Source organism: Pogonomyrmex barbatus, unplaced genomic scaffold (assembly GCF_055798465.1).
Source record: "Pogonomyrmex barbatus isolate J1 unplaced genomic scaffold, ASM5579846v1 scaffold11, whole genome shotgun sequence".
NCBI lineage: Eukaryota > Metazoa > Arthropoda > Insecta > Hymenoptera > Formicidae > Pogonomyrmex > Pogonomyrmex barbatus.
In genome coordinates this window covers 3323735-3351238 of record NW_028297107.1, presented here as the reverse complement: position 1 = coordinate 3351238, position 27504 = coordinate 3323735, and the positions used below count along the sequence as shown (strand labels likewise).

At 36.8% G+C, this 27504-nt stretch overlaps 2 protein-coding genes across 10 annotated transcripts in view; both read left to right on the top strand.

Moving 5' to 3' along the window:
* Positions 1-601: 601 nt before the first annotated feature.
* LOC105422308 (suppressor of Hairy wing) lies at positions 602-5128 on the top strand. 4 transcript variants are annotated; one of them, XM_011631635.2, is made up of 12 exons: positions 602-942; positions 1053-1214; positions 1717-1788; positions 1868-1924; positions 2146-2210; positions 2328-2466; positions 2552-2846; positions 3145-3247; positions 3322-3585; positions 3862-4183; positions 4293-4636; positions 4733-5128. In XM_011631635.2, exons 2-12 carry the CDS (start codon positions 1190-1192, stop codon positions 4967-4969), a joined length of 1923 nt encoding a protein of 640 aa, XP_011629937.1. In that variant the 5' UTR covers positions 602-942; positions 1053-1189; the 3' UTR covers positions 4970-5128. The 4 variants fall into 4 exon arrangements, with proteins under 4 accessions (XP_011629937.1, XP_011629936.1, XP_011629938.1 ...); XM_011631634.2 differs by having other exon boundaries at positions 1032-1214; XM_011631636.2 differs by having other exon boundaries at positions 602-966.
* A 1884-nt stretch (positions 5129-7012) lies between these two features.
* Snap25 (Synaptosomal-associated protein 25kDa) overlaps positions 7013-27504 on the top strand; it is a 42510-nt gene continuing 22018 nt past the window's right edge. For 2 of the 6 annotated variants that reach the window (XM_089071146.1, XM_011631642.3), the window contains exons 1-3: positions 7021-7238; positions 14259-14507; positions 15119-15160. In XM_089071146.1, the coding sequence (XP_088927272.1) occupies positions 14409-14507; positions 15119-15160 (141 nt within the window). In that variant the 5' untranslated portion in view covers positions 7021-7238; positions 14259-14408. Of the gene's footprint in view, positions 7239-13601; positions 14151-14258; positions 14508-15118; positions 15161-24779; positions 24829-27504 lie in introns of those variants that run through there. The other 4 variants (XM_011631641.3, XM_011631639.3, XM_011631640.3 and 1 more) reach the window with 4 other exon arrangements.

Here is a 27504-nt window from a genome sequence, read left to right as displayed (position 1 = left end):
TGAAATGTATAGTAATGAATGTTTTAAATTATTCAGAGATTTCGAAATTTTTGAATCAACAGCCTGTCCCTTTTCCTTCTTCGAAATACTTTTAACCTTTAAGGAATATACAACATGAAAAACTTCAGGAATTCTGCAAGAGCATCTAAATTCGTCAAGAATATGTCGCCTAATCGATGTCATAATCGACTAATAATAAGAATAATAATAGGAATACAAGATTTTCGAATAATAGGAAATAATAGTCGAATAATGATAGGAATACAGGATTTTCTATGAATGTAAATTTATGAAATTTTACACGTTAGACAACTTTGTCTAAAACTAGCACCAAATTAAACACCATTCGCGTTATTCGTAAAATTTAAAATTTGCAATTTACTATTCATGTGAAATTTGTAAATGATATAAATGCGCAAGTAGATTCGTCCTGAACTTAATTTTCAATTGTTTACTTTATAATTGTTAGCAGAACAGATTTTTAATGAAATCAAAGTAATCACGAATCACTCATAATCCAGCATTAGTTTGCTACAGGAATCTTATTCAATTTGTATTCTCTTTCTTGATGTATAAGCAAGAATTTGAGAACCACTGGAGCAGAGCTGCATGCGCGACCCAATAGCGAGCGAGCAGGCTAAAAGCAACAAATTGTTACTTGTTGCGCCAATTCCTTGCTTTGACTGATTCGACTCGTCGTCAGGTTATCATTGTTGTTCGAGCGTCGTTGAGAACATTTGTTCTGCATCATCTTCACTGCTGATGTAACGCGGACAAAACCATACAGGAAGAAAAGCAAAGGAAAGAGAGACTGCGAAGTAGTGGACGCGTGGAGGACGACGAAGACGCGCCCCTTGACGTAGGCCATTTTGCGTGGCGTCGGGACTGATGAAAGGGCCTGTTCCTTCAGGGGCAAATACACACGCTTGTGCTTTCTCCCAGGTACATGTCTACAGGAAACTCCCGGTTAGGAGCTCATAATTATCCTTTACACTTGAATGTCGCATCTTAAATATGAGTTTTATATTCAGGATGTTCCGTATGGCTTATAGATGCCTATAATGTGGAGCAGAAACAGCAAGTAAGGAAAGTCAAGCTTGAGAACTTGAGATCCCTCTCTCTTTCTCTCTCTCTCATGCAGTCTAATAAGGAATTATCTTGACGGCACTAGAAATTGCTACACAACACCATGGCACAACCAGTACAAGAAATAAGTGAGTAAGATTGCTTTTGAGTTTTCTTTAGGAATATGCTATATAGAGATCTATCATTCTAATGTAAGTTTTTTTCTAAATATGGCACGTGACTAAAATTTGTGACTAAATTCTCTTTAAATTGCTAGGTAAACAAACATTAAGAATCAATTTCCTATAATTTACTTTTTATATAATATTTATAATTTATGGGAGGATTATATTTGTAGATTCTTTATTTTATACATTGTTTAAATTTCTAATAAATTGTATGATCTGAAAATTATATATATTGAAGCTTGAATTTTATCTTAATATCTCAATATTAGGAAGTTAAGATTATGTAAGATATTGTAAAATTATTTTTATTCTGGCTGTGTTAGTCGAGTTATTTTTATTCTGTTTGATATATGTGTTATTAACAATAAATTTTTAGTAGAATAGTTTTAGTAGTTTTATGTTTCATTTATAAAAATTTGTAGAAATTATTATAAATGATTTTTTTCATTGAATTTTATTACAGAAATCCTGAAGATAGAGGAATGTTCTGATTCTAACATTATAATTGAACATGGGACCACAGAAATCTTGTTCGGTAATTTGATTATTTAGAATTAATATATATAATACTAAAATGATTTTAATTATTCAAGACAATATGAATATCTTTGCAGATGGAGAGATCTCACAGGATGAATCTGAAGTGGATAATAAACCAGTTAATGAAAAAGGTATTTATATTTCATGTATATATATAATAAAAGATGTCACAGATCTCACAGAAATTAAATATTATTGTACAATCTTTGATAAGATAATTTTTTATATTACATACTTTTAGAATTAGTATTTGTACATAATTCCTGCAAGTTTATATAATATAATTTTTATGCTTTATTTTATCAAAATATTCTGTTCTTTTCTTTACATTCTTATTGTTTTTATTTAACAGATAATCTAATTATTTCTATTGATTATCAATGTGTGACGTGTCATCGTGTTTTTCCATCTAAGGATGTAAGTTATGGTTTTTTTCTTTTTTTTAAACTTACATATATTTTTTATATATTAATTTACATATATCTTTTCATGCTTCTTGTTTTTATTATTTCTCATCTTGTAATTCTGAAACAGATGTTGCAGAAGCATGTAGACATGTGCAGAGAGGAAGATGATTCAACTATTATCATGGGACTTGACAATATGACAAATTACGATTCAGAAGAGGAGGACGAAGATGAAGATGATCCTCTAGCAAGTTCAAATACTGAAGGTATATGACTATATGATTAAGATTGACTATTGATTGTTTACTTTCATGTTACAAATGATTTTACAGTTTAATTATATTCCTATAGATTCAGATGCTAAAGGCCAAAAAAATAATAATGAAAAACCAATGATTACGCCCGTGCCGGAAACGCAATGCCATTGCTGCGGGGAAAACTTAAAGACGGCACATAGCGGCGGGAATTACAAATGTGTACATTGTGATCTCAGTTTCAAAAAGAAAGCATCTTTAGATAGACATGTTATAGTCATACACTGGAAATGCGATTTGTGCACATGCAATGAATGCGGTTCTTCCTTCCGCGACAAGAAAGCCTTAAATAAACATCGTTATACAACACATGAAGATCGCAAAATTTTTAAGTACGTTTATTTTCGCATATAATACTTTGTTATAATACCTTGTTATAAAATAATCTTATACAATACCTTGTTTATAAAATAACTTCATCCATTGCTTACTGCAATCAACTATATATATATATATATATATATATATATATATATATATATATACAGAGTAACATTATATTAAGTCACATTCTTGTAGGTATAAAAATATTTCTATGAAGTTTAGCTTGATAATCTTTTTCATTTTGTATATTATTTAGTTTTTTTTATTAATCACGATTTTTATCATGATTTTTGTGTAATATTTTAGATGCGAGCCTTGTGACACTTATTTTTCCCGGAGTTACCACTTAAATCGGCACATAATGCAGTCTGGTTGTCACGGTAACATACTTAATATGTTCAGTTGTCAAGTAAGTATACTTATCTGTTGATAATTCAAAACGTTGAGATTTTCAGAATCATACATGAATAAACGATGTTACAGATTTGCAAAAAAGCTTTTACACGTAAGGATAATTTGCGAGAACACTTGCGTTCTCATGCAGGAACACCGCAAAGACAAAAGAAGAAATGTAAATATTGCCCAAAGGAATTTTTTACAAACCAACAGTTGGTGATACATGAACGCATGCATACGGGAGAGCGACCGGTCCATTGCGATTTATGTCCGAAGACATTTCTTTCGTCGCTTGCGCTGAAAAAACATCGTCGGGTACATACTGGAGAAAAGCCGTTTGAATGTAAATATGTAAGTATTTTGTTGTTTTTATCGATGTACTAAATCTTTCCACTCATTTCTCAATAACGATCATAGTGATCAACATCTTGGTGATTAAGTATAGAAATAATTTCATTATGTCGTTTCATATTACAAGCTAACATTAGGACAAAACAAAATATGACGTAAGTTTTTAATCGTCCATGAATTACATCAATTAAGAACATTTTCAAATATACAATTATATATTTTTATTTTATGATCAATTTTCATTAAATATTCAAGTATAAAAATGAATGTTTTCAGTGCAAGAGGAAATTTGCCGCTCGTGAGACTTTGAATCGACATCAACGGACACATACGGGCGAGAGACCGCATGTATGTCAATATTGTGGTAAATCATTTATACAGGCAGCGCAATTGAGAGCACATGTGTTCCATCATACCGGAGAAAATGGATTCTCTTGCGATGTATGCGGCAAGGCGTTTAATCGGAAAGCGCGTATGAATATCCACAAGAAGTTTGTTCACGAAGGAGCGATCCCATTCACTTGTAAAGTCTGTGACAAGGGTTTTACTCGAAGGGAGGATTTGGTGAAGCACGCGCTGTTGCACACTGGCGTTAAACGTAAGCAATATAAAAACGAATTACATTACATATAATATTTCAAAATAGGGTGTTTTGCTCGTTTCTATTTATTGTGCTTATTCGAATTTCTTTTTGTATTGTGTTTCAGCGTTCCAGTGCGATAAGTGTAAGAAAGCTTTCTCCACAAAGTCATCATTACAGGCTCATCTTAACACCCACAGGCGTGAACCACCCCAATCGTGCATCGAGTGCAACCGAGTATTTATCCGGCAAGATTGCCTAATGCGTCACATTCGGGCGAAGCATCGGGAATTACTGGAAGATGTAATGAATGAGGTCGAGAAAAAACATTTGCAAAAGCAATTGCATAACATTGCGGCGATCGCTGCTGAGAAAACGAAAACTGGCGAGTCCAAAAGACTTTCCACCGATGAGTTGTTGAAGGCCATTATAGATCTTTTGAGAATACTTATCGACGAGGAAACGTTACAGGTATATTTTGTTAACTTCGATTCAATTTAGTTATATTGCATCATAATTAATGAAAAAATTAGGTGTTAATTGCCGAATTAATTCTAATATTCACAGTTATTTGGTTGGCCAGAAGCTCCGATACAAGATATTCTTGAAGCCGTGATTAGAAGATGCGGACAAGAGCCGATTACAGCCGAATCTAATATGATGTTTACTGATAGGCTACGACAAAATATTAAGCTTTTGTTCACTGTCGTTACGAATACTGTGACTGACGAGACAGTAAAATCCCTCCTGACAACGAAAACGGTGGACGATGTTATCCTCCACGTTTTAGAAATATCTAAATAATTCGGATGCAAGATTTTAAGAACGAATAGATATATGAAATATATTTTTTTCCTAATTTTAAATATTTTAAGATTGATATGATGCAAATGACAAATAGAATCAGGATTTTAATTAATAAATTCGTGTACATTATCGAAGAAAACAAAAAAAAAGGAAGAATATACACATAAACGGCGCACACAAAAATTTTATAAAGTTAACAGAATGACTTTTATAACGTGTGTTTTTGATTGCAATGGATTTTGATCTGGGTTATGCTATCATAGTATATATTTCTTACATCTAAAATAAGATGACATAGAATGCGTTAGAAAAAAAAATGAATTCAAGAAGTATATTATGATAGCATTAATCTGGATAGCATTAATCAAAACAAACTGCAATCGAAAATATGTTAGCAGATTGTATTTTATAATTTAACGTGTTATTATAATATAAAATAATATTTTAAGATTTTTTGTAGGGTACAGATCAGAGAAATTTAATTAGCAGTCTATATTCATTAATATATTAATTTTGACACGATGTATATTTGATCATGATCGCACTTATATTTAGATTTATTATTTTTATGATGATTTTACACATGTATAGAACAAGAAGTTGCAATTTTTATCAAGATTGACTATACAAATAAAGTTATGTAACACTACATACATATACGAATATATTTTATGTATGGATCATTAATGAATAAAATTACACGAATTTGTCATTAAAAAAAAAAGGGAAAAGAAAAAGAAATTGTCACAAGTTAGAGTCATTTCATTTTGTCCGCGCATTGTTCCGTTATGACGTTTCCATGGTTACCGTTCAATTACATCGGTGGCGGTTTCCGCGGGGGTTCGCCGCCAACTTCCGGTTGTCAATGCAACGAGCTGCGTTTCGTCAGACAGAAAAGTCATTCCTCTCAACCGTTCCTGTCAGAAATTATCTGGAAGAAAACGGCAGATTCCCTGAGGACTCAAGAAAACTCGCATCGGATTACACTTTCGGTGGTGAGTACGCACTATTCTTGTCGTCGTTGTATATAGCTTTTTTTTATGTCATCAAATGTCACAACGTTCGGTGATGCAGTGCACGTTGCGTGCCGAAGTCGAGGTTTTATCGATTTTCTGCTTGATGTGATGCGCAGTCGTGTTGTCGCGCAGTCCTCGATTGCAGGCTAATCCGCGTGATACGAATCGGAGGAACAGAGGAAACTTTCATACATCTGCAAGATGGTAAAGCATAGCTGAAATGTAAATTATGTAAATACATAATTTTCAAATAGTTCCTGAAAAGATTCATTTCACATTGGGAAATAGGAACTCTATAGTTCGAAAAATAAGATATCATTAATACCTTTTTGCTTGAAGATAGTTACTTCTGATATATCGCATTTAAATATTTATACAGGAAACATAATTTTAAAATGATTAAACGTAAATTTTATTTTGAAAATTCTTTGCTTTTATCATAGATTTTTAGAAACGTCTTCACGATCATGTCATGAAACATTTCTGTAGCGAACGCACGATTATTATTGGTTGTAAATCACAATCTTTTTTTTTAATTTGTCAATAAGAAATTAAAAACAGATAATTCAGCTTCGAAAACGAAACTTATATTTTCTGCATTGAACTAATCGCGCGTGCACATAATTCCATCTTTATGATTGCGTAAAGCTTCAATGAACAATAACATTATTACAAAATTATCATGTTTAACTATACTTTTTATCTATTTTATTTTTTTAATTTCCCTTTGGAATATTTACAATTTAATTTACTATCGCGTATTCAGTTTCACCGCTTACACGCGAGCGTGTAAAAAACGCGAAATCAAAATGGGACGTCGCATAATTGCACGTTCGAAACGCCTCGTTTCCCGCGCGTAACGGTAGCTTCCCTCCCATCTGCGCACGCGCGCGCATTTGCGACCCCGTTGGCCCGCGCGATCACGTGACCCGGTCTGATGGTGGCCCACGTGACTCCGCGCTGCCGTGCGACCGCGCCGCGCTCCACTGCGCTTGACTGGTGACTGCGCTCATTCGCGCTCCGAACGTGGGAGATGTATGTGTAGGTGCGCGCACTCGGCAAGTATCGCGACAACATCTCTCCTCGCTGCGTTGCTGCTGCGGCATTTCCAGCAGCACATACGTGATCGTGATCATCGTTGCTGGTGACAGTCAGGCCGACCGTTCGCCCCCAGCTCTCTGTCTCAGTTCGAGGAAGCCGCGCCGTCGGTGGATATCAGCCTCGTCGGAGGTTTATCGATCCATCTCAAGGTTAGTGAGTGGTAACCAGGAGCGCGCTGACGCGCGCTCTCCTCGACGGCGCTCCCCGCGTGTAAGTCAGTCCGTTTTATATATAGAGCGTGATGCATCGCCTTTTTGTGTGTATGCGCCACGAATTTCGCGGCCCCCATGCCGGCGCCGGATTTCGGCGGGGCGGATGTGCGAGAGATCGATCCGCGTACACGCAGGATGTAGCGAAGATTGATCCCGCATATTATCGGGGTATATACGGGCGATATACTGACGCGGATAGACTGTTTCCCGCGATTCCGCGGCGACGACGGAAAAGCAAGGGAACTCCCCTGGGAATATCGCTGAAGTCGCCGCATATTATTTTCGCGAAATGAGATAGCACCTCTCTTGGGAGTATTAGAACATCCGCGATTTTAAATACGAACACGTAATCCACCGAAGACCACCGCGTATTATTTCTTAGTGAGTTTTTAATGAGTTTGAAATTAGTTTCTACGTGGCGCAAGAAGTTAGGAGAATCGTGTTCGCATTCCCATGCGGGATTCATAATTGAGACTTGACTCTTATTTCTTGTTGTAATAGTGGAATCTATCTATCTCGTCTCCTTTTCGAAAAATAAGATTTCATGATTTATTTTACGTTTTCCTCAATCCCCCAAGCCCCGAGGTATCACGACTTTCTCATTCTTCGAGGATCAATTAATACGGTCGTTAATTAATTCTCCCAACAAATTTCCGCGCGCCGCGAGGATAAAATCAATTTGAAATTCATCGAAGAATCTGTCATTGCAAAACAAATCGGAGATATTGGGATATCCTGTACGCGCGCGCCGCACTCAATTTTCCGATTGAAATTTCCGATCGACATATCGGAATTAAATTCGATCTCTCGCTTAATCGAGTAATTATTATAAATATGTTTATAGCTAACTCTTACAATAATTTATTACAGACAATTAAGCTTGCGTCTAATTAAATCATGTGCAACTTTTTTTTTATTTAAAAGTACTGTATTCAAACGCAAATCAAGAATTTAATAAATTCTCCTCTGTCGCCTTTATCATGGTTTTATTCTCATCTTAGAATTTGTGATTAAAACCTTTATCAAAATAAACAAATACTAAGGGACCTTTTAATACTAAGAGTTTTTTTCAGTCGCATTTTTAAGCAAAGTCTGCTTTAGGCAATCTATAATTCATGTAGGATTTTAGATTAAAACTCTATTTATAATTCTATGTGCCGTGTATTTCGACGCATTTATGTTATATGCAATTTAATTAAATTAAATTAAAATTTACGTTTGTTTTAATTTTATATGTGCAGTTACGATTTATTAAAGCTTTACGGCACGTAAAATTACAAATAAAATTCCATCTTGCCATTCTGGCAGAAATTAACGCGAGATATTAACACTGGAATTAGAATTGAAAAACAGGTTTGAAATGATTTTTAAAAGGATCTCTAATCTCGTGAAATTCGTAATTTCCTCAAAATGAGTTTATTTATTACACAGAAAAAAAGTAGTTAGTAATAAATCAAGACAAATATTCTTATATTGCAAGTATTGGTTTTGCTCAATGCAAGATTAAAAAACTTTTATATGAAGATTATAATATTTTGCTTATATGTGAGTGCAATATCTGTGCTTGCATCAATACAAATCCAAAATCTTTTAAAAAGATTATAACATTCTTATATATGAGAATAATCTTGATTCAAGACTAATTTTTTTCTGTGTACGTTCGATGTTTTGTCTAGAAATCCGTCTCGTGAATGTCGCCGTTTATTTTGTTTCGTTGCTCTCGAATTTAGCCCCCCCTCCTCTCCCCCTCGTATTATCGTGAGATCGCGATGTATAACGATGCAATCCACAGTTCGATCACGTTTGACATTTGTCTCGCGTCCTGCCAACCGGTTTTCTAGCTTTAGTATGCATTTTAACTGAAGAGATCAATCAACTCAAAATCGGCGTGCAAAATCAACTAAAAATTTCGAGCATGTATTTAAAATAATTCATGTACTTCGTCGGATGCATGTAAATTAACAATCGATTTCGCCGTTGTTTTGGCTTACCTTCTTCTCTCGTTCTTTTATTAATTACGTGCGGCTTATGTTAGTCCGCTTCCGAATTTATTAAGTTGAAAAGAGCGAACGGTGATAAGTTGAAATGTCTGGAGTAAGATGGAATAGACGTGTGATGCATATAATGACAATTCGTAATTCTTTACGTATTTCTTTACGTGCACAGGAAGCAGTTTAATTAGTCGATTGCTGTATGATACTCTTAACGAATCGTGTTTGTGCCATTTGACTGAAAAGCTCGTATAAAAATTAGCATTTCTGAATTAAAATAATTTTCTCATTTTTCAGATATAGTTCTTTCTTTTACAACACAGAGAAAATAGTTTTGCTGGCAAATCTAAAAATTTAATCAGATCTAAGAATAATTTTGTTGAATCAAAATTAGTATATAGAATGCTTGAATATAATAATAATACTGCAAAAGTTTCTTCTAGCAACTAATTTGGACATCTTACATATGTAGTAATTTTGAAGGCCAACAAAATTATTTTCTGGACAAATTTTTAGACTTGCCGGCAAATGTTCTTTCCGTGAAAAATTTTCTTTTACCGCGTATACTGTCGTTTCTTTACTTTTCTTGATAATACAAGGCATATTTTTTTTTAAAGCCGCGGAACAAAAGTGAAAAAACTGAGTAACGTGTTGCTTAGAAGACGTGCTCGATAGATTTGTATCGAATGTTATTGCATTCCGTGACTGTTCGCGGTTATCTTTTTTTTTTTATATATATTTCGTGTCATGTTCTTTCTTACGGATGTTGTGAGTGTGACTCACGTGCACACGTGAATAGGTATAAAAATATTGATTTTTCCATCTATCCCCCCGTATTTATAGCGATGCTCCCGTATATCTATCCCAGTATCTAAAGTTGTGCAATACTTTCGATATATTATATCATCGCACACATACACACAAGCCATCAGCCTTTGTTGTAAAGAGCTGCGGAGGCTGGGAAGCATAAATTGCGAACGGGAATTTGCCGCAATATATAATTACTACGATAATTTACTCGAAAATGAAATACTCGAAAATATTCGAAAATAAAATATTCGAATTTTCCCTACAATTCGTTACATTCTTCGTTACTCTTGACACTTTCGACAATATCATGCGCTATAAACGCGATATTATTAATTGATTTCAGTTTTATATTTTTATTAAACATTATCAATAAAATGTTAAAATGTGATCGCATTAATTTGCTCATATGATATGATATATAAGCAACTACTTTATTAGCAACTTCTAATTTAAGGTCAATTATTAAAGGTCAATGTATGTACATTAAAAATTGCAACATACATTCAAAATTGCATGAATTATGTTTTGCAGAAAAAAATCAAACTATAATTAGAGACATAGTTATCTAATTTTATTTCGCAAACTTTAAAATTGTTAAAATTTCGAGATATCGAAAGGCGTTGCTTGAGTTAAAATAGCGCGCGGAATAACGTATAATGTTTTTATGTTCCGATTGCATCAGCAATGCGTGACAAAATGCAGATCCCGATTAGATCACAATTTCGTCTTTAGTAATATTGCGCAATGAGGAAAGCAGGATCGATATTCATTGATGCACGCAGCATGAACTTTCATCACTTGCCAACGGACAAATTAAAAAGATAACGTTCGCAATCACGCCGGCGGATTTCGAAAAAGTAGAAAAAAAGAATTGAAACGCGATTTTACTCGTTTTCTCAATTTTCCTCAATGCGGGAAATAAAGTTCCGGTTTTTCTCGCTCGTCATCGTTCAATCTGCATGACGAATGCACATCGCGATTATGAAGCGATTATCGTCGCGACGTGAAAATTTTCTTTCATGAACAAAATTTATATATTTCTCTTTTACAGTGACATATATCTCACATAATCTTGCATGATTTTATTACTTAACTTCGTTAAGTTAACATCAATTTTCATAAAAATTCCAGCCAATAAAGTAAACTTTATAATATACTTTATAACATTTGTAAAGCTACGCGGCATAACTGTTGTGTGTAAGAAAAAAAATTCATCTCGTGACGTAATAACCGAAAGTGTCGAAAGCGTCTCAATCTCACCAATTAATGTGCATACCCGTACATTAAAGTCTCTCTAATCTTTATCTTTTATTTTTCAAGAATATTTGATATTCTTTAACAAATGATTTTCAAGAATCGAATATTCTGCTAAGAATGTGCAGAGCAATCGGAGTTTTTTTATTTCTTCCGTTTTGAGCCTCTTGTGCGTTCAAAGCCTCTCCCCCCCCCCCCCCCGAGTATTAACGGATTGCAACGAACTGGTGCAAGTACATCCGGATCGCCGCATCGTAACACGCTGCGGTACGATCGACCGCACACGTGTCATTTAGCGTATCCTCTACCACCCACTTGCGTGTTCCTATCACCCAGATCGTGGGCGGATACACGCTGACGTCGTCATATCGTGACGCCATAATCAGGCGCCAATTACGTTCGCATAACCCTTAGAACATCACCCCTCTCGTCGTAGGGTTATACGAGACGGTAAATAATCCTTCCTTTTTTTCTTTCTCCGCGAATTACGGAAAATCCCCGGAGACTGTTGACCTCGTTTGTTAAGATTGTGCTCCTTGTCTGTTATCATAATTCGCGAAATGTATATCTGAGAGAAATGTGTATCGCGAGATGAAATCAAGGTTTCGGTCGTTTCTTTTTATTTTCCTCTAACGCGAATATTTGCTGGCTATAAATAATTTCTCTGTAAAGAGAAATAAAGACGCGTAGTGAAAAAGATTTTTACAGCGGTGAAAGATTATACGGATAAATATAAGTATGTATACACATTTTCTAAAAATTCATGGAAAACTTTTAAAAATATCAATTTTTAAGAAGAGGATTTTTTTTTTTCTTTATAAAGATTTCTCTTTGTATTTTTCTCTTTTCTTCTTTTTATATTTTTAAAAATAACATTTTAAAAAATGAGATAAATAAATTGTTTTATTACGTTAAAACAAATTAAGTTCGTTGTTTTGAATATATTTATATAAATTTATTTATGTATAAATTCCTTTTCCGCAAGAGTCAATTTCCTGTTGCAATCGCATGCGTTTGCTTAGCCGGTTAGGTCTCGGTCGGAATGCTGAACTCGTTCGGATAGCCTAATCACGTTGTCCACGATCTTGACGCCATAAGCGACGCATAAGATCAGCACAATGGCAAGGTACCTTTCACTCTGGAAGCCTGCCAATTTCCTCGAGGGCAAGGACAGAGCTGGCCACTCGATCACGCCGCCGTCCGTACATTGCCACTGGTATATTTCGGATCGCCATTATTTTTGTCTTTCGCAATCCCTTTAACCGTGCATTTACTTCGTGAATAATGCGTTTCGCCCACATTCGCGAAATCGTTGTGTCAAACGTTGTGATTATCCTAGACAGATCAGGGGGACCACAAATTGGCGGCTGATCGCGAATATTTCGAAAGCGTTTCCCCAAGATAGTCTGTTCGTGTTCATGTCGGACGATACTTTGAATCCTGCGGTTTTCAGCGTCACAGATCCGGGAGCCCGGGAATTCTCTGCGGTCTGCGAGACCGGTCGCTACAAGCTTACACTTCTCACTGGGATAGTTATTGGTCAGTCCTACCCTGCGTGTCCGTATTCGACTTAACTGTTCATTTTAATACTTCAATGTCAAATACTTCCATTTTTACATATCGTAGGATCAAATATTTTAATCCTTGAATGTATAAAAGAGAACTTTAAAATACCTTATATTTTTTATTTTCATTTTTCGACTGATTTTTTTTTTTTTTTTTTTAGATATAATTTTTAGAAAAAGATTAAAGCTATCTTTTTCAAGCGTTCAATTTATAAGTATTCAATTTTTTTGCTACTTGAATTTTTGCAAATCTTTATTAAAAAAATTACACGATCAAGAACTAAAATTGATTGATTGAATTGATTTCTTGGACATCAAGATCAAAACGAACAAAAAAGAGAAAGGGATATACATATATTTTAAAAACATCCTAATATTTGAGATTTCAACATCAAACATTCTTCTTTTCCTCTAAAGGAACATCATTTCTCATTCCACGCTCGAATTCTCTACTTAAAAGAATTCATTACAAATGTTCTTTTATATTGCTTTAACGATGATTTGCGGCGGGAAACGAGTCTCTGTTTCTTGACCTGCCCCCAGTCCGACCGACCAGCTGATCGTTTATCCTGCTCGTGCCGGTCACGTCGGTGTTGAGGAAGCCAGTCGAAGAGGGTGAACGAGAACGAACGAACATCGACGACGACGACGACGACGACGACGACGATAGTCGTCGCGTCGCGTCTGCGCGTCCCGATGCCATCGTCGGTGGGTCGGTCGGTCGGTCGGTTGGTCGGGGGTATTGATTTTCCACGTCGTCATGTGTGAGTGTGCAGTCGCGCATACGCGTTGACCACGCAGACATATATATTTACACATACATTTGCCGCGACGACCGGCACACCGCGGCGCGGCTGCGAATCCGCCCGCGGAATTCCGCAAAATCTCCCCGGCGTCGTCGTCATCGAGTGCTACCCTCTGAGTGCTACCTTCCGGCCAGCTCCAGGCGAAGGATCTCCTTCGTGGTCTCAGTTGAGAAACACAACGTTTCGCGTACGGTCGTTCGTTACTGTTCGCGCACCGGTTTCGCTATTACAGTCGCCGAGCGGGGTAGCTCCTCGTAGATGGTGCTCCAACGCGACGTCGTTCACTCCCACCCTGCTCCTCGTCGCTCCTGAGGAGAGAGGGTGGTCTTTGGGCGGACGCGATTCCACGAGGACGGCGTTTCGTTCCGTTTTCGCTAGGTCTTGGTGAACATCACGTCGCGGTACCGAGCACCGCGTATCCACGTAGGGATTCACACTTCCTCTCCAGAGGCAACCGCGTCTCTCTCGCCCTTCCGTCATCCCGCGGGACCGATAAGTCTGATCTCGCGTCTTCGCTGATTGCTGTTGCAGGCCGCGCTAAACCCGCCGATTCAGTTCCGGCGGCAACCAGGAAGCGGCACCGTCGCATCGTAGCCGGTAGACGGGGAGACAGGTTCGAGAGGAAGAAGAAGACTGTCGCCCGGCATCTAGCCTCATCAGGCACCTGACCACCAGCCGGCGATGCCTGCACCTACGTCAGCGGCGGGTGCGGCCGAGGGTGGCCCGCCCCGCACCGAACTGCAGGAGTTACAGCTCAAGGCCGGCCAGACCACAGATGAAGTGAGTTCGAGATATATCGATATATATATATATTATATGTTTGTATATAAATATATACATATGGATGTCGCGCGATATAACAGTCACGAAGATTTATGATGCGGGGGTTGAAAGCGATGCGTAATTTCGTCGAGATTTCGGATCATGATTTTGGAGAGATAACAATCGGCATAAAGTTCTCTCTTGCATCGTCGAAAAGCTTTTCGAATAGCCTTCAGCAAGTTATTCGCAATTTATTTGAGACGTTTATTTAATATTTATATGTAATAACTAACAATTAGAGATATAAGATAATTTACTCACGATGTTGTTATCTTATATATTTTATTAACGTCCTTGCTAATTTGAAAAACCCTTAGACTTTGATTATTTTTTATTTGGATTTTTTTATATGATATTTTAAGCATGATGAAATCGGAGTTTTCTCAAATGAACTGTAACTATAAAATTACAAACTTTGGAATGTAGGAGAAATTATAGATTCGTTTTCCTTAGAAAATAATCTAACGGAAATGAAATAGCCAGGTTACATTTTCTTCGAAAAAATTCTTTAATCAGCTCGCGATCTCTCGCATGACACGTGGTAACCGGCGTGATCGGCTTTGTTTCAGTCTCTGGAGAGCACGAGGCGTATGCTGGCGCTATGCGAGGAGGTGAGTCTATCCCTTTCGATATTTGTTCCCTCCTTACTTGCGCATCGACCCCTTGATCCTCTCTCGATCGTCCTCGAGATCCCGCGTCGGTGCACCGGTCCCTTCCCTCCCCATCACTCCTTGAGCCAAATCCCATGTAGCGACCCTCCCGTGAACCCCCCTCGTTTAGTCCTCCGTGAAATCTCCTGAACCTTCGAACTCCCAGACTTTTCCTGTCTCTGTCTCGTAAACTAGGAACGATTTTCATCGACGAATCGTTGCGCGCTACTGCGGCAAGACGGGCGCCATTGGTCGTTTGGAGTTCCATCTCGAAGCTTAAAAAAAAAAAGAGAGAGAAAAATAAAAAAAAGAAAATGACAGCAAAGAGAAAAAGGAGTCGCGCCAGAGAGAGGTGGGCAAAGTACTATTTCGATCGTTAACCGGTCAAGTGGCGAGCTATCTCGATCACGATCGACTCGTTTCGGTCCGCGCGATTCGCGCTGTCGAGGACTAGTTAGTAGACTGTGAAGTAGAAATAATACCAAGTACGAAGCCAGTTGATTCGTATCTCGACCGATCGAGCTTGAACCGGAAAGATTGACATGAATTCTTTTGATAACGAACTAAACTTTTGCTCCTTAAGACTTCTTATTTATCCGAACGAGACTTCTTATTTATGAGACTCCAAAAAATAGAGTTTGCTCTCGTCTTGTTTTTATTTTTGTCGCAATTTTATCATATAATAATTGACGTACTGACGAGTGCCACTTGACTGGTTAAGCGTTGTCGTTTGCGAACGCGTGAATTCCGCTTTGCACGAGCTTTAAGCTGGCTGGAGACAATCTTCTGCGGGGTTCACCCGGTCACAGGAGGAGGAGAGGAAAGCTTCGAGGGGGCCATACAGGGATGTGGGGAAGACGTATTGCAGGTGACGTCGAGGACGGGGGCAGAAACGTGCGACGTTTTCGAAGTAGTATTTTATCCAGCTCTGGCGCTACATGGAGGCGACGATTCCGGCAACGTGTTGCGGTCCGAGCGTGTAAAGAAGCGAGTAAAGAAACGGGTAAAGAGGACCGTTTCGTGCGCACCGCGACAAACGAATGGAGAGAGGACTCGTTCCTCGAGGGATGGGATGGGGGGCAACGAAACACCCTGTGCCTGCGATCTTAGAATCGCGAAGGAAGAAATCAAAAGAAAGAAAATAAGAAAAGAAAGGAAAACCAATCGGGGAAAGAACGGGACAAGCTCTCTGCTCGCGCGAGGAGAAATTTGTAAGACGACGCATCGACGCGCTCCGAGAGACGGCGAGGCGCCTCGCGAACGTACGCAAAAAGAGGGATAATTTGTATCCCTGCTCGAGTAAACTTCAGTTTCGGGTTGTAATTACAAGGATGGTTCAGATTGAGACTTTAAAAATATAGCAAATGTGTGTAAGTCCATGGTGGTGTATTGAATGAAATTTGCTAAATTAAAATTTGTATGAAATGTCTCTTTTATTATATCTATAATTTTAGTATAAAAATGCAAAAGATAATATTCATTATCATCTAAAAAAAAAACTTATTTATTATTTATCTTGATAATTTAGATAAATATATATTCTAAAGTTAATAATAAATTTTGTCAAACGTATCCAAAAGATATAAGGTATGAAAATATGAGAACTGAACTGTCCTTTATTTACGTTTCTTCATTTTTTAATTATTATCCAAGGTATTCCAAAACTGTCGCACTTCCCTTCAGCCATGAATTCTTCATTAAAAATTTCCTTTCTTTGCTTCGAACCAAAATGAGAAAGCGAAATAAAAATGTCGGTCTAAATTTAAATAGATTTAATTTTATTTTAGTATAAAAGTTTAACTCGAAAATCTTAATATGTTCTATTATTTAAAATTAAAATTAAAAACTGGCCATTGGAATTTTTCTAAGCGAGATTCATGCTTAATTGGTCAATGAACAAATATCCAATAACTTTAAAGCATTGCATTGTATCAAGTATAACGAAAAAGAAAATTTCGAAAGAATTTAGGATTGCTTGACTAAAGAAAAGCACTCCGACTTGATTGGTTTCGCTTTATTTTATAATATAATATATTACTCGTATACACAAGATAATGAATAATTTTTTATTAAAATGTCGATTTAACTTCTATTTCTGCGTAATTGCATTTATCGAAATTTCTCAAGCGGGTGGAACATTTACTCGGCAAGTGAGTTAGATTTTGCTTCTGAAGTTTCGCATTGCTGTTACGGAAGTGACGACGTATAAGTACCCTCCGTTCCGCGTATTGATCTAACGTTCTATTCGTGTTTACTCGCGTGTATTTGACGATATTGCGTGCGTTCGCGCGTATGCCACAGTCGTGAAAAAGAAAAAAAGATCTGTCTGCATTCTGCAGCTCTCCATGTTCTCTTTCTATGCATAATTATTCGCTGTCTATGCTCGTACTATACTATATTCTCGATACATATGTGTGTGCGCGTGTGTACATTTCTATACACGAATATACGCGATTCTTGTATATCTGTTTTATATATCTGTTTTATATAGAGAGATGTTTGTCCTTCCTTTACTATTTTTTAACTTACTATACTTGTCGAAGGAACGCACGCAACTGGCTTCCGTGATTTGATCCGGTTAAATCGGATTATCCTTTCCGACAATTGGTCTTAGTATCGTTCGTAGCATTTATTATTATTATTATTGACAGTAATAGACAATTGTGAGCGATTGGTATTTTCGAATTTGAAAGAGAAAGAGTTTGAAGATTATTTTTCATATATATGTTCACATAATTTTTAACGATCTTGAATTCAATAATTTTGTACTTTATACGCTTATTACTAATATAAGTTTAGCAATTTTTTTTTTCTAAAAAAAATATATATATTGTTTGAATTTGACATTTGAACATTGTTGTGTCATGATGCCTTGGCATAAATAAATAAAAGTTGACACATCTCTTTAACTAACTCTCATATTCTTTTACAATTGTCTAACGTTACGTAAATCGCGCGAAAGCGAACTCGCTATAATTTCACTCGTTCATTTGCAACTTTTGCGAGAAACATAACAACATCACGTGGACGAAAGCGGATCGATATTCCTCGAATTTCCTTCGAGAACGGATAAGATCCGACGAGGTCCTTGCGTCGTTCCGTTTCAGTCTCTCTCGCTGCTACTTATCTACCTGTGGCTGCACTAATAAGCACGTGTCGCATTCTTCCGAGCACCGAAGACGTCCTCGAATCATCATCGGCCGATCGAGAAGCGTACGTACACACACTCACAATGCGCAATGCGTCATCATATCACGTCATGGTGCGTGATAACGACCGCGCAGGCAAGTCGATCGTGCTCCCGATCGACCAGGAAGCGAGCTTCCGTGTGGGAAGGGGAGGGGGTGTCGAGGGGTTTTCGTAAACGGTTCTCATAAGCCGCTGAAGCTGCGTATTTCTTCACGGCGACGCGACGAGAATTCTCGAAAGTTGAACGCGATTTGTGAGAGAATGACGCCGAACGATTGGCAGCGATGGCAACCGATCGCTGGGTCTTTCTCTCGTGAAGTTTGATCGCGAAGTTTTTTGTCATTAAACGAAGATTAATTTGCGATACACTCGCACCTCTTTTTGCAATCCTCTTCAACGCGAATTCCCTGCGCGACGGTGTGCGAGCGGATTTTTTTCTCTTTTTCTCTTTTTCATCGTCCTTTTATGACTTTCGCTTGCTAGGAATGTATATATTTCAAGCGATTGATTCTCTTGCAATCAAAATTTTTGTCGACATAAAGTTATTTTGTCGAAGAAAGCAAAACGTTTTAATATAGAAAACTGAAGAGAGAATTACTGCAAATGAAAAAGAAGAAAGGAAAAAATACAAAAGTTTACTTTTTCACTATTATTTTTTTCAATATTATTTATTTAAAAAATTATTGAAATTATAATTATTTATATAATGTGAATTGTCCGGTTGCATTTAACACATCTCTCTTATTGATTTCGATTTTAACTTTTTCTTTTAGCGATAATGTATTAGAAAATACTTCCACATATTAAGTGGCAAGTGCATTTTATTGTGCAACAATTTTCCGAGTAAATCTAATTAACTTGTCATTATTCGAAGATAGAGACTAGTCATTTTCTAATATTTATATCGATCCTGGAATGTTAAAACATGGTAATTGCCAATTAACACTAATATGATTTTAGATACAACACTATAGGCTAGGTAGACTATAGGTAGGCTATAGGACGAATATGTAGGAAGGCCAATCAAACACGATATAATAATGCTTAATTAATGACGACAATGAACAATATTAGATGCTAACGAGTACGTAGTGCCACGACGAGATTAATAATTATTATGATTATGAAAATAGCTTTCGATAATTATGCTTGCGCACCGTCGACGCGGACAAGCGTACGTCTCGAGTTTTCTTTTTTTCATACGAACCTGCGAAGGGCAGACCCCTCCTTTTCCCTGTATATGTGTGTCTTTTTAATCGGCACGTAGATAAATAATAACGTCGACTCAACGATCGGTGCCTCTCTTTGTCTTCCTTCGGAACGAGGATTGTAACGAGGACTCGAAGACGCAAAGTAATGGCCCACTCACGTCACGTGGGATCGTGCACTTGACGTGCACAATTAATCACGGCGATTGTACATACGCGCGTTGTATTATACTGTGAACGATTGTGTTTGTACAGCGCAGCAACGCGAATTACTCGACGGTAGCGTCGAAGTTCGCGATAGCGCAGCGAGCGGAGGGAAGAATGTCGAGTGCTCGCGTGAAAAGGAAACCAAACAAAGCAAAAGAAATTCTCTATCGCGAATGAAACTGCGATTCGATTTTTTTGTTCTTTAATCCTTTGCGCTTTAACGGCAATTAAAGGGCGAAGGGTGACACGTGCTCTTTTAGAAACGGTGTCATTTTCTGTTCCACATTATACTGTCGTTAATCCTATTTATTTTCGAAAAGGTCATATTACATTTAATATTTACTTAAAAGCGAAGATTAACGATAAATAAAAAGTATTATAATTTTTAACATTTTTTTTTTTTTTTTTTTTTCCAGAAAATCTTTATGATTTTTTAGTAATTTAATATTAATCTTAGTCAAATAATTTTATAAAAGAATTTGTAATTAAAATTAAAATTGGAATAGATATCTAGCATTTAGAGAAGAGTATTGAATTTATGAATTATAATCTCTATTCTTGTATGTTTGAAAGAATATTTTTATAACACTGATTACTTTGTATCTCGACGCGGGTAGAGTGCAAAGGGTTAAAGCGCAAATCGATCTCGCGCGAGAGTGCTCTTCAAGATCCGATCATCGAACCGAGAGAGAAGGGGTTCGGCCCTTTTGCTGAGAGTGGGGCCGACCACCCAGGAGAGTCTCCCATCGAAACGATGGGGTGAAACGAGACGCTCGGAAAGAGAAAAACGGCAAATGCGACTTGAAAAGAGAAAAGCGAAAAGAGAAAAAAAATGAAAAGGGAAAAGAAAACTGAATGAAGATAAGAGGGAAGATGGAGAAAAGCTGCGTCTGTATATGTGTATACCAAAGCTGTTGCTGTTTTCTCTCTCTCTCTCTCTCTCTCTCTCTCTCTCTCTCTCTCTCCTCTCTCTCTCTTGATATTGTCCATTGCTGTATGTTAACGTACGTGTTTTGTATATGTGTGCGCGATGTGTGCCTGTATGTGATCTCCGCTTGCCTGATCCGCGATCTCTACACTTGCCTGCTCTATTGCCTGTCCGCTTTAAGTGAGATTTCGAGGCTCGCAAGAACAATCGGCGATTGTGCTCCAAATTCAACGCGGTAAGCATTAATTTCATTGCACAAGCAAAATTTAGTGAAAACATATTTGAGAGAAAATTACATCGTTGTTGCATTATTCCATTTAAATGTCACGTCAGTTAAAATGTAAAACAATTATAAGACGAATTAAGGAATTAACATTGTCATTTTCCTCGGAAACGATCATAGAAATATTGAAAGAAGGTGGACGTGAGATGAGAAGAATAATATATATTTACAGAAAGATTATTATTTTATTAGCAATTATATAATGCTGAATTGTTGAAATAATAAAAATTTATTATTTTTAGCAATTTTTATTCGCTGATTGTAAACTGTTGCAAGTTCAATGTATGTCGAATAAGTTTAGAGAAGTTTTAAGCCTTTAAAACAAAATGACAATTATTCGTTTAAAGATAATATAAATAATATGCAAATTCGAATATGTTTTATTAATGTTATCGTTGGTTTGTCTTTCGATCGACGAAATCTTGTTGCCTGTCCGCCTTGGCTCTTTGGCTGTCTGTGTGTGCGCCTTTTTCCTCTCTGCAAGCCACTATCCACTTTCCCTCTTCAGTGCCGCTCTTTTTAAAAGCGGTCATCACAGCTCTGTATAATCAATACTCAGTGCACATACATTAGTCCACGTTGTCATACAAAACAAATACATTTTCCATTAATATGATAGATTGTCCCAAGAAAAATTTTTACAAAATTAGTAATGCAAGTGCGAGTCTTTTTTTAAATAAATTTATTCTCATCAATAATATTAATTGTAACAATCTTGAAAAATTAAATTATATAGAGTTAACAGTTTATTTTTATCACAAATTGATCTATAAATACTTGAAATAAGACTTGGGTTTTTAGGACAATTTTAATTTTTTATAAATGTATGACTCCGAAAATTTGTCTAATTTTGCATGTAAAAAATTTGTTAACTGGGGAAAGAGATACATTAAATAAAATTTTATTTTAATTTTGCGTGTGTATATTATATGTCTTCATTCTAATATATCAATATAATGTATTAAATTTTTGTTAAAGAAAAATCAATCGATTAGGAAAAATAAAATATTACAGTTAGTACATATTTTTTTGGGACATTCTGATAGTTATACATGAAAGATACTTAAGAAATGTATTTAATTTTTTGTACTTGAATGTGTTGTAGCGCTTTATTGTTATTCTCGTATTCTTAATTAATATAAAAATAATTTGATCTTTAATATATTGTGGACTGACACTTATCCATATTTTTTAAAATAATACTTTTTATGTCTATAAATATGATTTATATGACACATTGAGTGCGAAGAATTAAATGCGTTTAGTGAATAAGAGATATTTTGTATTTATTTAAATTATTTCTCTAAATTTTTTCTCTTTTAAAATTACAAAGATCTTATTGATCACAGTTTTTATACTTTATATGCTCGTCAATTTGATATCACCGACTTCTCACTTTTCATGTCTCCCTTATTCTTATGCACTTTCACAATTACACGCTGATATTTCTTTTCAAGACTGATATGCACGCTTATACCTCAAGTCGAATGAGGAAAGGAGCAAAACATGAACAAATATCCGCGATTGAGGAATCATTAAAAAAAGACTCAATTTCTTACACGATTTTCGTGATATCGCCTCTATTTAAACACCATTTGACTCTAAATACTTGTCCGAGTTCTATTTGTTTGACATTTTACTCAATTTCGGCCAATATCATTAATGAATTATATTAAAATCGGATATCCGTGTTCAGCATTTAATGCAACGCTCAAATATGAGCTGTAATTAAACGAAGTGTTGTAAAAAGAAATTCTTAAATATTCTATAAAAATATATAGTCGCTTATCCCCTTTTCTCCTCCTCGATTCATCGATCGTTTCATTCACTCGCTCATTCGCTCATTCACTCATTGGCTACCCCTTTATTCACCATCCCGCCCTTTTCCACTCCAATTACGTGTGCGTGTGTGTTTTACTCTGCACTTTATCCAGGTACTCGCAATCCTTTGAGTCCCGAAATACTTCGTTGGAATTTCTCGAAACTCATCTCGGTGTATTAAATTTTTACATGTATTATTACAATTATACTATGATTAGTCTTGATATAAATTAATTATATTATCTGTTTCCACGGAAATAGTTTGAATTTTTAATATAATTTTTAATATAATTAGAATGCAAACTGATGATATTTTCATTGATATTCAATTACTACTCGAGATTAAAATGTCCATATTGGCGTTTTGAATTTTTATAATGTTCATATTTATATTATTAAACTTCTAAAATGCTGTTTCTTACCCTTCTAAATTTTATTTTGTTTTTTATCCAGTTTTCAAATTTTTTTGTTAAAATATTACGATATTATGATTTTTATATCTTTTATTTTAAAGTGAACCATAATATAAATATTTATTATAATATAAACAAATATAAAAATTCTTTTTTCTTTCCTTTATTATTTCCGATTTAAATTTAAATTAAATTTAAATTAAATTTTGCGACAATGTGTATATTCGTGACTCAAAGAGACCACGCGGGGCTTGTAACTTGCCTTGCGCATTGGATCTCACTCAATGGAAGTGTACTCTACTCTATACCCTTGCGATGTACCTCTACCTACACTTTACTATGTATCGCTCTTTTCGTTTCTGGGTGTCCAAGGGAGGGAATTCCCTCCTACCGCCCAGAAAAAAAGAACATTGCAGTGATGGATCTCCTCGATCGCGCTCGATCTTTCTTCCGCTCTCCAAAACAAGAGAAGGGCGCAGGGACGATCGAGGAATCGAGACTGTCCAGTACGAAACTCGTAGAGTATTACAAAAAAAAAAGGCAAAGCCCCCCCTCAGTAAAAAGTTAAACAAAAAAAAAAAGAAACAACAAAAGATACGCGCTTTGTCAGAAGGAAGATATCCGCCGTGTGAAAACAAAAATTAATTAACGCACAACAACGGCGATGACAATTACAAGCAACAGGAACAACATCTACAACAATAACTACAACATGAACAACATGAGCAACATCAACAATAACAACATCGCCATTGACCGATACAACATCAAGAACAACAACAACAACAACATCAACAAATCAACAACAAGCAACAACATGCCGACACGTTCGTACCGTCCACACCGCGTTCGACGGTACCACCTCAGGGTCGGGCTCATACTTTTTCTCTTCCAATCGCTCTCGCCCGCCCGTCTCTGCCCACCTAATCTCTGCGTCGCGGGCAGGTATCGCGTACAAATATATATATATATATATATATATATATATATATATATATATTTATAATCGACAGAGTACGCCAAGGCGAGCCCGAGGGCGCGCCGCGACGTCGTTTGTGATAACGAGAAAAAGGAAAAATCGAAAAACAAAAAAAAAATAAAAGATTTAGGAAAGAGGTCTTTGAAAAAGAAAACGAAAAGAAAAAAAACGAGAGAGGACCCAAAATACTTCTCACTCTGTCCCACTCTCTACGCGCGCCACCACCTCAACATATCCGGCCACAATATCCACCTCTTGTCTTGCTTGCCCAGTACCCACCACCGACTTGTCCGTCACATATACCTCTGTCTATATATAAATATATATACCTAACTACTATACTACTAATATACTACTAATATTACTATATACTATATACTTACTTAAAAGAAAGATGCGAAGAAAGAGTAAAGAAAGATGTACAACTCTCTTTCTCTCTTTCTTTCTTTCTTTCTATCTCTCTCTATCTCTTTCTATCTTTCTCTATCTCTATCTCTCGCTCTCTAACACTGGTGGTGGTTGTCTGTGTTGTGCTGCCTCTGTCTGTCGTAGAGCAAGGAGGCCGGCATCCGCACTCTGGTCGCACTCGACGACCAGGGAGGTGAGTGAATTCCGCTTGTTAGCAATTAAGTAAACGGCCGAAAACAAGAGTAGGAGGTGAAGAAACGAGAGAACCGCTCGTTGTCGTATAATCACGCACGTCTTAACACGCCGTCTGTCACCTAGCGTTACCCGCGAGTCCTCACATGCATATAACACACGCATACACAAACGGTATAACATCATGGACTCTCGAAGTAGGAAAATTTCGAGAAGGAACGCAATGACCTGATTTTTGCATTTTTTACACTAGTGCAATAACTTATGCAATAACATTTCAATTACATGTAATGGAATTAATCTGGTTTTTTTATTCCCAGTCTAGTGTTTTTTTTCTTTTTTATTACATATAAGATTTCTCTTTTGGATTTGCTGTATATACAAGAAGGTGTTGCTTCTTTTAGAAAATATATAATATTTCTTTCAAGATAAATCTTATTTGATTTATATAAGACTGTTGATGTATAAAATTATGGATGTTCTATTCAAAATTGTTTTTTACATCTTCTCGCATTTTTCCCGTTTCTTTGATATGAAATCTATTCGATGACAATCAACAGTATTCGGACATCCCGTAGATTTCATCCTAAACGTTATTTATGCTTGCTACTCGTGGGAGATAATTCTAGAAACCTCTTTTAAATATCCTTACGTAATTATGCCCATGATAATAATCAGACACATACATAACGGTATAACGATTAAACATTGACTCTTCCGGTCGTGTACATGAAAGCTCTTAACAATCTTAAAAATATGCTTTTTTCTATATTATATACTCGATATCAGATTTTCTTAGCGAGCAAAACTATTTCTCTATAAAGCGACCGAAAGGGTTAACGCAGTGATCTCGAGAGTCAACGCTCAACACGCTCGCGGGTTATAAATGCTAATCAGACGGAAATTATTCTATTAACACGTTCTGTCCTACCGGGGCCCGAGGTATTCCCGAATATAGGCCCGCCATCCCTAAACAATCACCTCGTTAATTACGATCGATGTGCATGCGGATATTCGGAGTGTTGCAACTCGTTTGTACAGAATAATTCGCAGACGGCACGCGAAACGTATGAATTTGTTCCTTCATATTTCGCGTCGTGAAACATCCGGTCAAATCTTCGGAAGATACTCCGAGGAGTCGGACTCCTCGCAAGACGCGGAGGCGCTCGTTGTAAATGCAAGAATAGAATCCAAGAATAGAGTGCAAGAATTTGGATTTTGGTCTTCGAAATATCAGTTCTACGCTCGCGATTTGCGCCTGAAATTATCTCGCGTCTAACAATTTAATGCCGCGCTTTTAACTCGATGGCGAGCCGACGGTTGGTTCCGCTTTAGCTTTACCTAATCGTCCTTACGTTTCCTAAGAGGGGTTAACACGGAGACGATTCCGCGACGACCGACCTTACCTCTCACGATAGGACATCAACAATGAAGATCATTTCGTGGCCGATTAGCAAACTCGATTAGCAACTCGATCGACAGCCAACTGCCACTGCACAATCGCAAGTTGTATATACCATTATCGCCGGATGTACTACGATTACTATACTGATTACAACACTATTGCCATCACTGACACCACTGATACTGCTGATATATTACTAACTACGTTACTACTTGTACACTACGGCTGCGGGTCTCGGGTCGTTGAGAAAAAATTTTCATCTTGTCTCTCGTTCCTGATTGATTCAGCTTTACTTCCCGCGTAAATTTCTCGAAAAAGTGTAATCTCTGTAATATCACAAAATTCTTTTATTCTCGAAATTAACTATATGTTTTAATGATTATTTTTTTTTATGCATAAAAGTCAAGCCAAGCGTTTTTTCAAGGTTTCGAATCATACCTGTGACATGGCATTTTCCATTCAGCATGTAAAAAGACTTTTTTTTCCCAACCGACCCGACGAGTACAGCTCGTGCAACCACGACGTGAACTATTCAGGCCCATTTTTATCCCGCGCCGTGTTTCCACCACATGTCTCACCATCGTGACGTTAAGAAGTTCTAAGAGATAATTCCCACGACACACATTGCCGGTCGATGTATACATAGCGTGAAAACGGGCCTCCAGCAATGAATCAGTTATCGCTGCTGCTGCTGTTGCTGCTGCTGCTATATCGCCGTCGCTATTTGCCAGCGTTGACGCAAAACTCGGCTCGTACACGATCCAACAATCTGCGCGGATTACTGTCGCAGACACGACAGCTCGAGCAAACAGCGATTTCGCCATTGCATAAACAAATCATCGCACCAACTTTGCATCGATATTTTATCAATACAATACTAATTACTCCTCACTTTACTTAACATACTGGTACCTTTTTGGACAATCTATCTCTGTCTACAGTTGAGTAGTGCCTGTATACCTGAGTATACAAGTTTTTAGATCCCTGGTGTTTGTGATCTCTCTACCTTACTTCCCTGGATCCCTATGATAATTTTTTTTTTTTTTTATAATCTCTCCCTCTCTATCGCGCAGACTGTTGGACCGCTTGTAAGAACTTAACACTTAATATTGTACAATTAACAATTGTTATTCGGATAGCATTATCGGTCGCAATCGTTTCATTTTCGTTTCTTCCACCCCTTTTTTCTTTGTGTAAGCCGATTACACGCCCATACACTCATACTCATCTCGCGCTCTTTTTCTTTCTTTCTTTCTCTATTTACTTCCGCGT